General features: G+C 44.7%; 1 protein-coding gene across 5 annotated transcripts; it reads right to left on the bottom strand.

The window, feature by feature from the left end:
• Positions 1 to 1,437: 1,437 nt before the first annotated feature.
• On the bottom strand, positions 1,438 to 8,895 carry LOC119363467 (TORTIFOLIA1-like protein 1). 5 transcript variants are annotated; one of them, XM_037628830.1, is made up of 7 exons: positions 7,808 to 8,895; positions 6,276 to 6,467; positions 6,079 to 6,151; positions 5,409 to 5,986; positions 3,882 to 4,754; positions 2,427 to 2,499; positions 1,711 to 1,847 (listed from the first exon to the last, which is right to left on the bottom strand). In XM_037628830.1, exons 1-6 carry the CDS (start codon positions 8,546 to 8,548, stop codon positions 2,470 to 2,472), a joined length of 2,487 nt encoding a protein of 828 aa, XP_037484727.1. In that variant the 5' UTR covers positions 8,549 to 8,895; the 3' UTR covers positions 1,711 to 1,847; positions 2,427 to 2,469. The 5 variants fall into 5 exon arrangements, with proteins under 5 accessions (XP_037484725.1, XP_037484726.1, XP_037484723.1 ...); XM_037628828.1 differs by lacking the exon at positions 2,427 to 2,499 and having other exon boundaries at positions 1,438 to 1,847; positions 6,094 to 6,151; XM_037628829.1 differs by lacking the exon at positions 2,427 to 2,499 and having other exon boundaries at positions 1,438 to 1,847; positions 5,409 to 5,983; positions 6,094 to 6,151.
• Positions 8,896 to 15,660: the final 6,765 nt, after the last annotated feature.

Here is a 15,660-nt window from a genome sequence, read left to right as displayed (position 1 = left end):
CTGGTTCGTCCTCTAGCCGTTGTCATCGGTTTGCCGGCAAGGATTCGGCCGGCCGCCCGCCGGGCTCGGCGCTCGAGCAACGGCTCGCCGGCTCGCCGATGCCGCTCATACAGTGCGACGACTGCACGCGGACAGTGCCGCGGCTGACTTCTAACACGCCCAAGCACCCCGGATGGGTATTCTTCAAATGCGAAAACGGCGGGGTATGTTGTTGTTTCCATTCGGCTTTGTCTCCCTACTCGGTTCAATTTCGATAGCTTATGGACATCGTCATGTGTGTAGGAAGATGGATACTCATTTTGATTTTGAGAAGGAGAATACATTGATTTGTTGATAGAAAGAAACTTAATAGATGTTCGTGCACTCTTTAGTAGAATAGAAGCTACAGATGCGGCTGCACGTGCAATTCGAGAAGAAACTAGAGGGGAAGCAACGTCTACTTTTTTAGAATCAAAGAAGAAGAAGGTAGAATGCAAGATCAACAATCCGCAGATCAACAGTGAAGGCATGGAGAAGATATTGATCCAAGTAGTGGAAGCAGTTATGAAAGTTGGATATCTTCTAAAATGCATAATTGTGGTTCTTGTTTTTATTGGTGAATTACTATGTATCCAATGTCGTTGAAGAAAATAAAAAAGCAAAGAAATGATTTTTCATGTCTGAAATTGAAATGCAAATTACTGACTTGCGGGTCGATGTGGGCGGCGGCCGAGTAGACCCCGCAAAGCGGACCAATATCTTTTTTACGGGTCCATTTTGTGGGGGTCTAACTCTGCCGCCGCCCGCCCCGGCCCGCAAAACCGTTTTTTCACGAACTGTATATGCGTCTTACGGGTCGGCATTATTCCTACTAGATATGTTCTGACTATGTGGGTATGGTATTGCTTGACTATATGGGTATGGTATTGCTCTATGCTGACCATATCCTACTCATTGCCATCCTTATTTGGGTCGGCACCTACTCATTGCTATCCTTATTTGGGTCGGCGCGTTCGAGTTGGTCTAAGCATTCTCAAACCGGGACGGATACTTGGCTGGCTGGTGGAAAGATGCTCGCATCCATGTGCATTACATTCGCGGTCCAGAACAAGCGTTTGCATTCGAGCGAGCAAGGGACCATGGTTTCTCAGAGAGGCCGTGAGAACGACTGAACGAGTGCTGCGACTACGGAGGATGTATCATCCTAACACTCTCCAGGAGTACATTGGAGAGTGTTAGGATGATACTCCTGCTTAACTGAAGCTGGTATTGCGAATGAGGCTTCGGAATGGAGCATCAGGAAGGACCTAGTTGAGTGCATCGTCTTGCTTCAGATTTCTGTGTACTTGGGCAAATTCTTCAGGAAAAATAGGGAACAAACTGATAACAAAATTCTTCAGGAAAACATAAACTGCATCGTTGAGGAGCTTGCAACCGCTGAGATGCCTCACAGGCAGAAGACCCAAAAAAAAATGATTTCTCAAATTATCAGTATAGGGGAGGACGCAGGGAAACCAATATCAACATCATATATCACCCAACACCAACACACAATTCCACTCCTCCGCTCCCGTTCTGTCATATCTAATCATTATACTCGTAAATAGCAACAGAGCAAACAAAAAGACCAGCAATAATGAACAAATGAAATTTACTCACGTCAACCAATGGCCCTAATTGATAAGCTGCTGCAGATCGATGCGCCACGATGAGGCTAGCTGCTTCATTATCTGAACCGGTGTCGCCCCCTCCCAATCATCAGGCAGCTCGATGGCAGTAGCTTCGTGAAGTCCGAATAAGAGGTCATTCTTCGCATCTCGAGGGATTCCAAGATAGTCAGATCCATTTTCCATTACCAGATCAGTCAACTGCATCAACAACCGGGACAATCATGATTTACACAAGTTGCTCAGGCAATGCATTCAAGTATTCAACTCAAATATAAACTGTAAGATTCCCGACTTCTGAGTACACAACCAATCATACCAGTCTAATAACATCTCTTCCCAGAAAACTTTTGTTTGACCAATATGCTGCCTACCGTTTAGTAAAAAAGAAAATAATATATAATCACAATTATAGTTTCTATACCATCATCTGGCAGCAGTAGCTATGCCTGAACAGAATATAAGTTATGGTACTGCATTGGCTTCACAAGTAAATAGAAATAACTGCATCTCTATTAGTTCTGCGACATATTAAATGTTATCTGTACTGTCCAGCAAACAAAACAAAACTATCACCTCCCTTCCGAATTATAAGACGCCTTGGATATTTCAATATGGACTACATATGACTGAAATGAGTGAACAAACACACTAAAACGTGTCTATATACATCCGATTCAGAAAAAGTTAGAACATCTTATAATTCTGAACGGAGGGAGTACTATTTAACAAATGAAACTCATTTGATCACTGAAGAAAGCATAGCTATCATTCACGTACTTCATGATCTTCCTTGTAGCAATCCAGTCAAAATGAATAGCCTTCATTCTAGACCAAATGAAAAGCCAGGAGTCTGTTTGAGAAGGCAAAAGGACCACTTAATCAGTTGCACTTCTGTTCTCTATCTAATGATTTTCTACCAAGAATATGTTAAGAATGATTCCTCTAACTTTGTTGCGTAGCTAATTACTACCTCTTCCCTATTTACAGCGCCCTCATATTTCGTGGTTTAACTTTGACTGTCAATGTGATCAATAATAACCAGTCAAAAAAATGTAATCCGTAATACATGAGTCATGTGTTAAAAAGTATACCGTTGAAACTTTTTCTGGATATGAATTTCATTGGGTATGATTTTTCTAGCGCATAACCCATGTTCCATTGGTCAAACTTTAACCTCGAGTCCTCTGAGTGCCACATAAACTGGGACAGTGGGAGTACATACTTATTGACGGATAAACTCATTGTAGATGCGTTTTTTACGGGTTGTAGGTGCAAGTTCTACAAGGCAAAGCCCTTGCCCGCTTAGCCCACCTAGATTGATTTAGGTGTCATCATTATGGCTGCCCAGCGCCAAACGCTTTTTAGAACACTGGTTGACAGGTAGAGGCTATTGATTGATCGTCTAACTTCCCTACTCAAATATATTCCTCATTCCTGGACAACTTGGAAACATTTAAACATTCACCAATACCAAATCGTATTCACTGCTCCATGAATACCATGCACACTTAACAAAAGCAACATGCCAGGTGCACAAGGCCTACTTGGTGAACAAATGCACAAATTCCAAGCGATGAGGTTTTTGGAATATTATCCGTGCCTCATTTGCCCAAAGGCAGATGTGGGGTGCAGACTGGTCCCACTTGCATCTCGGCCACAATGATGAGACCGAATGGCTGGAATTGGATTTATGCATTTCTTCACCATATAGGCGGGGCCTTGTGCGCGACATATATTGCCCACAACGAAAGCAATATCCACAACTATTATAAAAGCACAATGGCGGAATATTGGAAAATATACTAGGCAGAACTGTGAATTCAGGAAACGTCAGTATCTTCAGCTCCATCCCCACTAACATCAGGACAGCATCATATTGCCACATCCAAATTTCCTAAACTAATTTGAAATGTTCATGGTATGTTATCTCACCAAAAGGAACGGATAGTTGTGCACACGATACTAGAACAGTATGCAATTTTCAGTAAAGAACAATATGCAACTGTTTAAAAATGCTAACACATGCACACTGAAATGCACTCTTTAGAGTGGTGTGCCGAGTCATAACATGAAATAGCACTTGATTTTTCTTTTTATAGTTCAGCACCAGTTTTGGCATGAAAAGAAAAACAACTTTGACATTTCCCTGGTATATTTGTCACTAAGTCTACAAACATCCCCAGCATTTCAGATAGAATAATTTTGCTCTTAAAATGGAAGATGGTAGTTTACCTGCTGAAGCCAACTCAAAGCTATATCATAGAAGCTTTCTTCTACAAGGAATTGTCCAACAGCATGTAGAACCTCATTTGAAACCTCGTTCGACAGTTGATCGACGACTGGTCCAGTTTGCTCCATTAACTTTACAAGTAGCTCAGCATCTCCAGTTGAAAGAACCTCAGCATAAGCCGAATCCATGTCACCAACATGAATAGCATCCATCGCGCGAGTCCAGGATTCCCAAAGTGGACCTCTTCCATCCCCTTGATTGTCATCATTCAAAGCCTCTCCATCAAGCTCAGGAATCGCAACTCTTGCAGCAGCCCTTGAACTTCCATTATCTTCACCAGCTACTCTAATAGCTTCCAGTGTCGCCTCATCTTTAGAGGCCCTCCATGCACTTCGAGCAGAAGGACCCTCCCCAAACCTAAATGGCCCCTGTCCTTTGTCCCATCCTCGCCTCGGACCCGCTTGATCGTTACCATTTCTGGGTACCCTGGTGTCAGATGAAAAAGAATCTAATCCTCTCCTGGAATTCATTCCGCTTCGTGATCCAGAATAAGTGTATGAATCCCATTGCTCAGAATCTGGTCTCCAGGATGGGCTTCTTACACCAGAAGCCATACCATCTGCAGAAAAATACCTATCTGCGAATCCTATCCTTCCATCGCCACCCCTACCAAATTTTGAATTAGAGTACTCATGAAACCCATTGTATTTCGCAGATGATCTGCCAGGAGATGAATCGAAGCCCAAGGTTGAACCACCACCTCTCCTGCCTGATGACAATGATATATCCCTAGCCATTTCCTCGACAACCCTCTCAAGACCACGTACTCTGTTTTCGAGAGTAACCATGCTGTCATGAGATCCTCCCATGAAATCCTGAAATGCGCAAAACACAAGTGATATTAGGTAGCTTTCCAAAAGATGTCTAATAAACTTAAAATCTCTCCTCATAAGTAGGATATCTAATGATATGTGGTATCATTTGGATAAGTAACAAACGATTAGTCAATCACCAAGCAAAACATAGTTAAAAAAGGCTCGCCTAGGCTCTAGGCGATAGCGAAATACCTAGCACTTAATGTGCGCAAAATTGCACTTAAGCGTGCGCTTTGGTCAGAAAAGCGCATGGCGGTGGCAAAACACACAAGTAACGCCTAGCCCTTTTTTAAATTTTGATCCGAAATGACTGTAAATGGAGTCGATTTTACATCCAACAGTATAGAAGGTTATTTCTAAATAACTAAACAATGTAAGCCCGGTTCATTTGTATTACTATGTAAGATCATAGCACACAAAGATTGGCAGCAGCCCCACACAAAGACAAACATGCCATATGCCAATAGATTTATAATTTCCCTTTCACATACACAATTGCAGAGAGATTCAAATGTTACATACACAGAATGTATTTTTCCTGCCATCAATCTGGAAATTAAAAAGGTGTGATATTTTATGAGTGTGCAGTTAGAAGTAAAAGAACGAATCAAAATTCAGAACTTCCTATGCTAAAAATATCAGGATGGAATAAACCTGCAACATGTTCATGAGACTTGTTTGCTGTCTCTCCAACTGTGATAACTGCTTCTGTATGACTAACCAGTTTGTTTTATTATTTATGAATGGGCCATCTCCTGGTATAGTCATTGGTGCAGAATCTTTTGCACTGGTTTCACACCTATCTTCAACATCAGATGGTCTAGCCTTTGCGTCTTTGTTTCTATTTCCTCTTTGGCCAGCCCATTTATTTCGAACATTTTGAAAACTAGAGCTAGCCCGCACTTGAGTCAGACTTCCTTCATCATCTGCAGATCCATTGCTATTAGCTGCACCAACAGGATCGCCATCTACTTCCTCTGGATCATCTTCGCTTTGTAGATGAGATTGTAGAGTCTTGCGGGGAACTACCACCTCAACAGCCAAGTCATCTGTGGTTCTCGTCTCAAGCTTTTGAAAAAAATCAGGGTTCAGTTCCCTGTCAGTTAGTGTAGGTCTTTTCTTCAAGAGAACTGCTGCTTTTTCAGCTATGCTACTACCCTTTGCTTTCTCATTATTGCTAGGTGAATCCAGCTTCGTTTCACTGCCAGTTGCTTCCTTAGTTTTACCATCTTCTGCGCGCAAATTGTTTAACATTCAGATACAGATATATAGTAAATACCCTAGTAATACCATGCACTTGTTCGACAAAAGAAAAGGTTGATACCATTTGTATCTTCACCTGTTAATTGCTTCCACAACTGCACAGCATCAATCACGCTATCTCTGACAGGCCTTACCTGGAATTATGTTTACAGGAACAACATATCAATTCATTATGGATATGACTTGTGGACATCTAAAAACAAATGGAACAGCAGCACATCCTACATTTCCGATATTGTGAGGTGGATTATTTATTACCTTATCAAAACGGCAAGCCTCAAGAGCAGCTATGGTTGGAGCAGCCCCATCACCTATCAAGTGACCTGAATAGGTAGCCAGGACACACAATGTGTCAGCAGCTGCTTTCCTGGTAGCCCAATCACTGTTCTCAAGACAGTCACGGATACTTTGCAGTGTCTGTTGCATATTCTGGGGACTGATCGCTCCAACCTGAAAGGCAGGAAATCAATCATCAACAGATACTCAAACAAGGATGTCAGTAATCATGCTGATAGTTTCTATGATTCTATCACCATGGTGATTTATGAAATATGCAGAAAGACTAGCAATTGCGTAAGCAGCAAGTTTCCATGATAAGACCATATGAAGCTCCTAATTATAACAACAAAAGCAATTCGGCATTCCAGTCTTATGGATGAAGCCAGAAAATGAGTGCAGAACACTTGCATGGGTGCATAAGATCATATATGACACATTGGAGCCTGGTAATATCAGTAAAAGTAACAAAGTAACGATCAAAAACATAATCCAACATATTAATCTCTAGACTAGAAGTCAAGCCCTCAGCCTAAAGCTCTTAACTATTCGTCTTACACTCCCAAGTGCGCACAACGATAATAAATTCCTTAGCTCAAATAGCCAATGAGCAATAGAATAGGTCCAAAAAAACAGTCTTCTACGCTATAGTCTCAGCTGGTACATGAATGAACACACTGACTTATCCAACATATCAGGAAAAAAATACACGCCATATGCCTATGAGCAGGTAAAAGAAGTATGTATTGTAATCCTAGCTAAAATGGCAAGAATGAAGAGTTGCCAGAAGCAACTAGAAGTTCAGCTTTTGAAGCTTTAATCCTAACTGCATAATACTTTAGATTGTTCATGCCTTCATGGAGCCAAACAGTATTTAAAAAGAAACACAGCCTTGTATGCCCAGTGGCAGGAAATAAATGCCAAAGATCCACCAAAGTCACACTATGATATCGATTCTTCACCTTTCCAAAATAGTAGTCCATTCTCTTGACAGTAATCCACAAATACTTTACAGCAGAGAAAAGAAAACACTAGTATTTCCATCCTAACAGCTGACAATGAGATATACAGGCCACATCCGAAACTGACTAATATGATCGTAACTAAGGAAGACATTCCCATCTTCAGACATAAAACCAATGTGGGTGGTCTGGATGACTTTAGGATTATGGTTTTCGAGTCGCGACTCATGCGAGTCGCTCTGGGGCAGCAACTCGGAAGAAGTCGAGCCTGCGTTGTGACTAGTCGCGACTCAGTGTCGCGAGTCGACACTAAGCTGAGTCGACCATATTTTTGTGACTCATAGACTAGTCGTCGACTAGTCGCGACTAGTCGAGTGACTCGAAATCCACGATTACGGGATTAGCCAATACAGAGAGGCAGCCATCTCCAACAAAAATAACAACTACTAGCAGTCTAACATGAATTTTCATCGCCTAGAATTTTTTTATGTCAATGACTCAATTCATCAAGCATATAGCAAGCAAGACAGAAATTAGGGAGCCAGCCTATACCTGAGCCAAGCTTCCGATGACATTGAGCAGTGACCCCTTGGCCTGCACACCCTGTCCGCCGACCAACTTGAAAACCCTGGAACCAAGCTTGCCAAACATCCCCAAGACACCAGGTCCAGGGCCTGCCCCCTCCACTGTTTTTGCCAAGCAGGCCGCGGCCCCGCTCTGCACAGTCTTGCTCTGCTCGCCCATGACCTCGAAGAGCGGCTTCACGAACAGTGCGACGGTCCCATTTCCCGCCTCACCAGCTGCTGAAGCAGCAAGCGGCCGGAGGTACACCGCCGCTAGCTGCCCCGCGGCGTCGCGGCACGCGTCCCGCACGGACGAGTCGGAGGCCGTGTCCTTGAGCCGTCGCGAGAGATGCGCCATCACCTTCTGCAGATGCGGCGCCGCTGCGTCGGGGTGCACCGCGCAGAGCGTGGCAAGGAGACGTATCGACTCGCGCCGCGCCGGCGAGGCGAGCCCCTGGGTGTCGGACGCCAGCGCGTGGAGGAGCATGGGCACGGCGTCCGGGGACGGCGGCGACCGGATGAAGCGGTCGAGTTCCTCGACGGCGATGTGGTGCGTGTCGCGGTCAGAGAGCTTGGCGAGCGCGGAGAGCACGCGCGACTTGAGCTCCGCCATGGCAGCGCTCTTGGACGGCGCCGCGCCAGCGGCCGCGGCGGCGGAGGCAGGGTTCAGCGGCTGCGCGGTTGTGGGCGACCTGGGATGCGATTTTGATTTGGAGACCGCGGTGGCCATTGCGGCGGATTCGCGTGGGGAATCTGGGGAATGCAAGAGTGGGGATGGGGATGGCTGCTAGTTCAGATTTGAACTGGTGGGATGTGGGATTTGGGTTAAAATTGGAGGCATCCGGTGGCGAATTCGGGGTGGATTTGGTGGGATTCGTGGAGCTTTTGAATCGGTCGATGGGTTTGGGGCTGGGTTTTGTGGACGATTTTTGGAATGAGACGGTGGGATCTCTCGCCTTTGGAGCGGAGATGGGTGGTGGGGTGGGGGAAGACGAGGAGTGAGCGAACGAGTTCAAGATTCTTCCGAGACGATGGGTGAGAAGGGTGGAAGATGGTGGGTGGGGCCACCTTGTTAGTACTCCTACTCGGCATGGGAATATTAAGCCGGAAGGAAATGATTTGGAGCTGTCAATAACTTGGGCCCATCTTGTCACCAATCGACTCTTTATAATTTGACGGAAATGTTAACGCCCACGTGTGGGCGTTAACTAACTCACCCACACGCCTCCATTACCGTCCAGTAATTTTTACACGAATCTTGACACGAATTAGCTGATTTTGTATGCCACGTAGGACAACTCGCGTGTGTGGTGTGTCAAAGAGGTCGTCCACACATCCATTTTATCACACGGAAGGGACGGTGTATGGGCGTTTAGCAGTTCGCCCACACACCAATTTCAGTCACGCACAAGGGCTGGTGTGTGGGCAGTTTGCCATCTCGCCCACACACCCGCCTCCTCTCCCACACCCAAGCTACCAGTTGCCATGCGTTTTGAGTGTACATGGCAACTGCCCTAGTGTGATTGCAAGCAGATGGCAACTCTATTTTTTTTATCCGAACATGCCAGTTGCCATATGTTTGGCATGGTACATGGCAAACTGCCCTAGCGTGCACGTAAGCAGATGGCAACTCTTTCTTTTTTTAAATGGCACCTGCCCTAGCGTGCTTGCGAGCACATGGCAACTCTCTCTTTTACCCGAACATGTTTTTTGTCATGCCTTTTTTTGTAGCGCTACATGGCAACTGCCTAGTGTTAGTAGGAGGCAACTCCTAAAGTTTTGAAATCATGGCAACTGCAGTAGACCAGACCACACATGGCAATAGCTGTAGTTGTCCAAAAAATGGCAATCTGGAACTTTGAACGGAGATGGCAACTGCAGTTGAGCAAACATGGCAACTGTAATTGTCCGACATGGCAACCGTAATTCAGCGACATGGCAACTGCACTTAAACGAACATGGACGAGGGTCCGGCCCATGGCAACTGCGGGGCGCGCGGTAAAGTGTCACGTGGGGCGTGCGGGACCACGAGGTACGAGACCTGATGTACCGGGCGTGTGGGCGTTATCTATTTCGCCCACACGCACGCGTGTAAGAGGAACCGGAAGGGAAAAAGAGGCGTGTGGGTGCTAGTTGTTTTGCCCACACACATACGTATGGGCTGGTCCTTTTAGGCACCACACAGAACGTGTGGGCAGATTCCTTAACGCCCACACGTGTGACAGTTAGCCGCGTCCTAATTTGAATGATTTGAAGATTGTTCGCCACGCCTGCCGCAACCAGGGATGAAAACGGACCAGATTTGGAATGATAATGGTCATGCCATATCATATTCCACTTTTTTCGAAATCAAAATCGGTACGGACGCAATGATGATGCATTAACGAATACGGGATACAACCAAATATAACAGAAACAAATATGATACGGTAATGGAGCGGTGGCGAACCGAAAGCGAACAAGAAAAATCAGATAATACAAGAAAAAGAACATGCCTCAACATGACCATGAATAATAATTTTCGGTAGGTAGATCCTCCAGGTGCGGTTGGTCCTCCAAGTCAGGATTCTCTTTCCCCCTCGCGACTGTGGTGGCTAGGGCAGTCATTCCCTCCAAGCTTCATCGGTGAGCCCGAGGATCCACCTCCCCCTGGGTGTTGCTCATGCGGCCGATGGCGGGAGGGGATTCCAGTGCCTCGGCTCTGGTTTGTAATTTAGGTTAGAGTTTTTCCTTGCTCCATCTTTGAATAGGTCTTCCGAACTTCAATCCTACTTGAGATCCTCCGTTGGTACGGAGTCAATGGAGCTCCGGCGTAGATCCATGTTGCCTCCCGACGAGGTTAGGGTTTCTCGTCGTGCATACGTGATGACGAGATTTGGTGTCGGTCGCTTTAGATCGATTTTCAAGGGTTCAATGGCGACGATTGCGGCTCTAGGGCCCTTGTCCTTTGGGGCACATAGAGACTTTTTAGTTGTCATCGACGACACCTAGCCGGCTCCGGTAGGGGAGAGACGACAACGGCATGTCAGCGGCTCGTTCTGGCGACGTTAGGGGTTGTTCGATGATGCATGGTCCCCGATGTAATTTGTTTTCTTTTTGGATGCTTTTGTACTTATTATGAACTTTTGTAATAGATTTGATTTCTTTTTCACATAGGAAAATAGCCTTCAACATGCCTAAGTGTACATGTTAATAAAGGGTTCATGGCTTCCTGGCTTCAAGGCATTACCGTTACAAAAACGTACACTTGAACATAAAAGAAAGACAGGTATATCATTCTCTACGATCTTATGGTCAAGCTGGCACTAATATGGCTCGTTCATGCATGGCAAGAGACACACCACCAAATAGTACATTGGTTTTTTTGAGAGGTGTGAGCCTAGCTGACTTATAGGCATTAGCATTGCAAGCAAAGCTAAGAATGTAAAATTCATTAAAGCATCAACAGAAATAGGAGCAAGTGTACTACACATCAAATAGAGACTGAATCAGGACAACATGTATATAGATGATTTAATCAAACTAGAAAAATAAATAAATTGAGCATGAATCGCGTCCCAAAGATGCAACTTTTAAGTCATCTTCAACTCAAGACGCTCGTAAAGGCACTTAGGGGAATAAAATAAATATGATGGAATTAAAAGCCATGTAAGCGCTCCATGTTTCAAAGCTAGACTCTTATAACATGCGTTATATGCCGGCGGTTTCATTCAGCGATGCATCTTGTGAGGTAGAAAAATGCCCAATCGCCTGAGTCCTTTTCTTGCATTGATACCATAAGTGACACCAGGATTGGAGGGCCCAACTGCGCTTTAACCATGAAACTTGTCCTAGTGCCCTCCTTTGATGCCCAGCGTTGTAGATGTCCTTATGGACTTGTTAATGGTGAAGGGAGATTAGCGGCAACAGCGACATCACGCGGTGACGACAAGGTGGTGGCAGTACAGGAGAGGAGAGTTTGCTGGCGGTAGCGGGCAAATGGAGAGCTGGCAGGCATGCACCGTCGGGCTCGTGTAGTGGCAGTGGCTGACGAAGTGGAGCATTGGTCGGCGAGTGCGGTCAAAATGTTCTATGTGTGGGCGTGGGTGTGGGTGTGCGAAAGAATTGTGTTGCATATATTTAGGTTAGGCCTGGGTTGAGACGTTTTTGGGCTAGGCTGCACGGGAATGTTTCATGAAAATGGGACAATTTATTTGATCGGATGTCCAATCACAATACCGAATATTCCGGTATCCGCTGGATATCATCGTTATTGTATCCTATTACGTACATGGTACAGGTACCGGTATCCGATACCTTATCCGGGTGAACTGTAAAATCTCATTTCATTTTGTCTAATTTCATATTTGGTCAAAAATTTATCCAATCCGGTTCACCCTTAGTAGCAAAGGTATAATTTGATCATGCTCCATGACCATGACCATAGATAAGCAATGCCAAGGTGGCACAAGAAGTGTTTTACATGACGACCACAACCCTTGGACAATGACACCACATGTTGACCACTTGCTAACTGACAAGGCAAGAGCCCATCCACACGCAGTAGTCTTGCAGCCCTCCAGGTATTTGTCCTTCCACAACCACCTACCCGAGGACCACACTAGCTGGAGGAGAGGCGCCATTGAAAATGATGTCGTTGTGATGCTTCCATATCATCCAAGCCACAAGCGCCATGACCGTCGAAGAATTTCTCGAGACCTAGGGCACTGGATCTAACGAGGTCCACCATTGCACAAGCTCAGAGTCTTGGTTACACATCCATTGGGGTCTTCCCCACGGTCGGAATGTTTCAACCCAAACTTTTCTCATGAGCACAAGTCCCAAGAGTATGGATTGAATAATCTAACGGGCCTCGTCACATAAAAGGGCAAGCTGTCGGGTGCGGCATCCCATGCCTGGCAAATCTGTTCGATGTCCAACAAAGATATTGCATGGGACCGGTGCATGAGATCGCCAAATCTAAACCGGACTATCGGTGCCCGCTAGACAGCAAACTGCCACAAGGCCACACTCACGATAAAACCACACTCACAGCCATGCCGGTCCATGCAATGTTAGCACTATACATCCATAATAGTTTGAATTGGTCGATACAATGTTTGAAGATGCACTCACCGTGTGGATTGTCTATCGTGTCAAAATAGATCAATACCGAGAAATTGAATGAACAAGATTACGCAACACATCCGAACCATCCAAACAAGCTTTCTAACGTGTGAACTTCTCGACTGTTTTTTCCTACCACATGTACACAATTTGAATCTTTTAACACCAATTTCCTATCAAGAACACAAACTAATGATCCAGAAAAATAATAAACCAGGATCATGAACAAAATGCCTTTGATATGTCCATACAAATAGATGAATCATAAACACAAGGATTTAATATCCATGGGTCCCCCAAAATTACCCACTATGCCAAAAATACATATCACAAATCACAATAAAAGGATAAGAATAAGCGAAAATCAAGAACTACTAACCTTACTTTATAGGGATGTAGGAGAGACTCCTGATAACCCACAAGTATAGGGGATCGCAACAGTTTTTGAGGGTAGAGTATTCAACCCAAATTTATAGATTCGACATAAGGGGAGCCAAAGAATATTTAAAGGTATTAGCAGCTGAGTTGTCAATTCAACCACACCTGGAGATTAATTATCTGCAGCAAGTAATCAGTAGCAAAGTAATATGATAGTTTTGATAATAGTAGCAGCAGCATCGGTAACAGTAACAGTGATAGCAGTAATTTTGTAGCAAGTGTAACAGTGATGATAGCAGTAGTAACTTAGCAAGAACAATATAAAATAAATTCGTAGGCATTGGATCGGTGACTTATTGGATGATATTCATCATGATACAATTATAACCTAGGGCGATACGGCACTAGCTCCAGTTCGTCAATATAATGTAGGCATGTATTCCATAAATAGTCATGCGTGCTTATGGAAAGAACTTGCATGACATCTTTTGTCATGCCCTCCCATGGCAGCGGGGTCCATATTGGAAACTAAGGGATATTAAGGCCTCCTTTTAATAGAGAACCGGAACAAAGCATTAACACATGGTGAATACATGAACTCCTCAAACTACGGTCATCACCGAGAGTGGTCCCGACTATTGTCACTCCGGGGTTGCCGGATCATAACACATAGTAGGTGACTATAACTTGCAAGATAGGATCTAAAATATGGATATAATGATGATAACATAAACAGTTCAGATCTGAGTTCATGGCACCCGGGCCCAAAATGCCAAGCATTAAGCATAGCAAAGTCACAACAACATCAATCTAAGAACATAGTGGATATAGGGATCAAGCCCTAACAAAACTAACTCGATTACATGATGAATCTTATCCAACTCCTCACCGACCAGCAAGCCTACGAAGGAATTACTCACTAACGGTGGGGAGCATCATGAAATTGGAGATGGAGAAGGGTTGCTGATGATGAAGAACGAAGATCACCCTCTCCGGAGCCCCAAACGGACTCCAGATCTGGCCTCTCGATGAAGAACAGGAGGTGCGGCGGCTCTATCTCGTGGATCGTGATAATTCTTTCTCCCTGATTTTTTCTGGAAAAATAGGATTTTATAGCGTCGGTTTCAAGGTTTGCGGGGCCACCGGGTGGGGACAAACCACCTGGTCGCGCCAGGAGAGGGGGGCTGATGACCCACAAGTATAGGGGATCTATCGTAGTCCTTTTGATAAGTAAGAGTGTCGAACCCAACGAGGAGCAGAAGGAAATGACAAGCAGTTTTCAGTAAGTTATTCTCTACAAGCACTGAAATTATCGGTAACAGATAGTTTTGTGATAAGGTAATTCGTAACGGGTAACAAGTAACAAAAGTAAACAAGGTGCAGCAAGGTGGCCCAATCCTTTTTGTAGCAAAGGACAAGCCTGGACAAACTCTTATATAAAGGAAAGTGCTCCCGATGACACATGGGAATTATCGTCAAGTTTGTTTTCATCATGCTCATATGATTCGCGTTCGTTACTTTGATAGTTTGATATGCGGGTGGACCGGTGCTTGGGTACTGCCCTTACTTGGAAAAGCATCCCACTTATGATTAACCCCCTTCGCAAGCATCCGCAATTACGAAAGAAGAATTAAGGTAAACCTAACCATAGCATGAAACATATGGATCCAAATCAGCCCCTTACGAAGCAACGCATACACTAGGGTTTAAGATTCTGTCACTCTAGCAACCCATCATCTACTTATTACTTCCCAATGCCTTCCCCTAGGCCCAAATCAATGGTGAAGTGTCATGTAGTCGACATTCACATAACACCACTAGAGAAAGACAACATACATCTCATCAAAATATCGAACGAATACCAAATTCACATGGCTACTTATAACAAGACTTCTCCCATGTCCTCGGGAACAGACATAACTACTCACAAATCATATTCATGTTCATAATCAGAGGGGTATTAATATGCATAAAGGATCTGAACATATAATCTTCCAACGAATAAACCAACTAGCATCAACTACAAGGAGTAATCAACACTACTAGCAACCCACAGGTACCAATCTGAGGTTTTGAGACAAAGATCGGATACAAGAGATGAACTAGAGTTTGAGAGGAGATGGTGCTGGTGAAGATGTTGATGGAGATTGACACCCTCCCGATGAGAGGATTGATGATGATGACGATGGTGATGATTTCCCCCTCCCGGAGGGAGGTTTCCCCGGCAGAATAGCTCCGCCGGAGCCCTAGGTTGTTTCCGCCAAGGTTTCGCCTTGAGACGACGGCACTTCGTCCCGAAAGCTTCCTTCTTCTTTTTTCCAGGGCAAAAAAGACACCTTATATTAGAAGATGGGCATC

The sequence above is a fragment of the Triticum dicoccoides genome, chromosome 2B (assembly GCF_002162155.2).
Source record: "Triticum dicoccoides isolate Atlit2015 ecotype Zavitan chromosome 2B, WEW_v2.0, whole genome shotgun sequence".
Taxonomy (NCBI): Eukaryota; Viridiplantae; Streptophyta; class Magnoliopsida; order Poales; family Poaceae; genus Triticum; species Triticum dicoccoides.
This window is presented reverse-complemented; position numbering and strand designations above follow the sequence as displayed.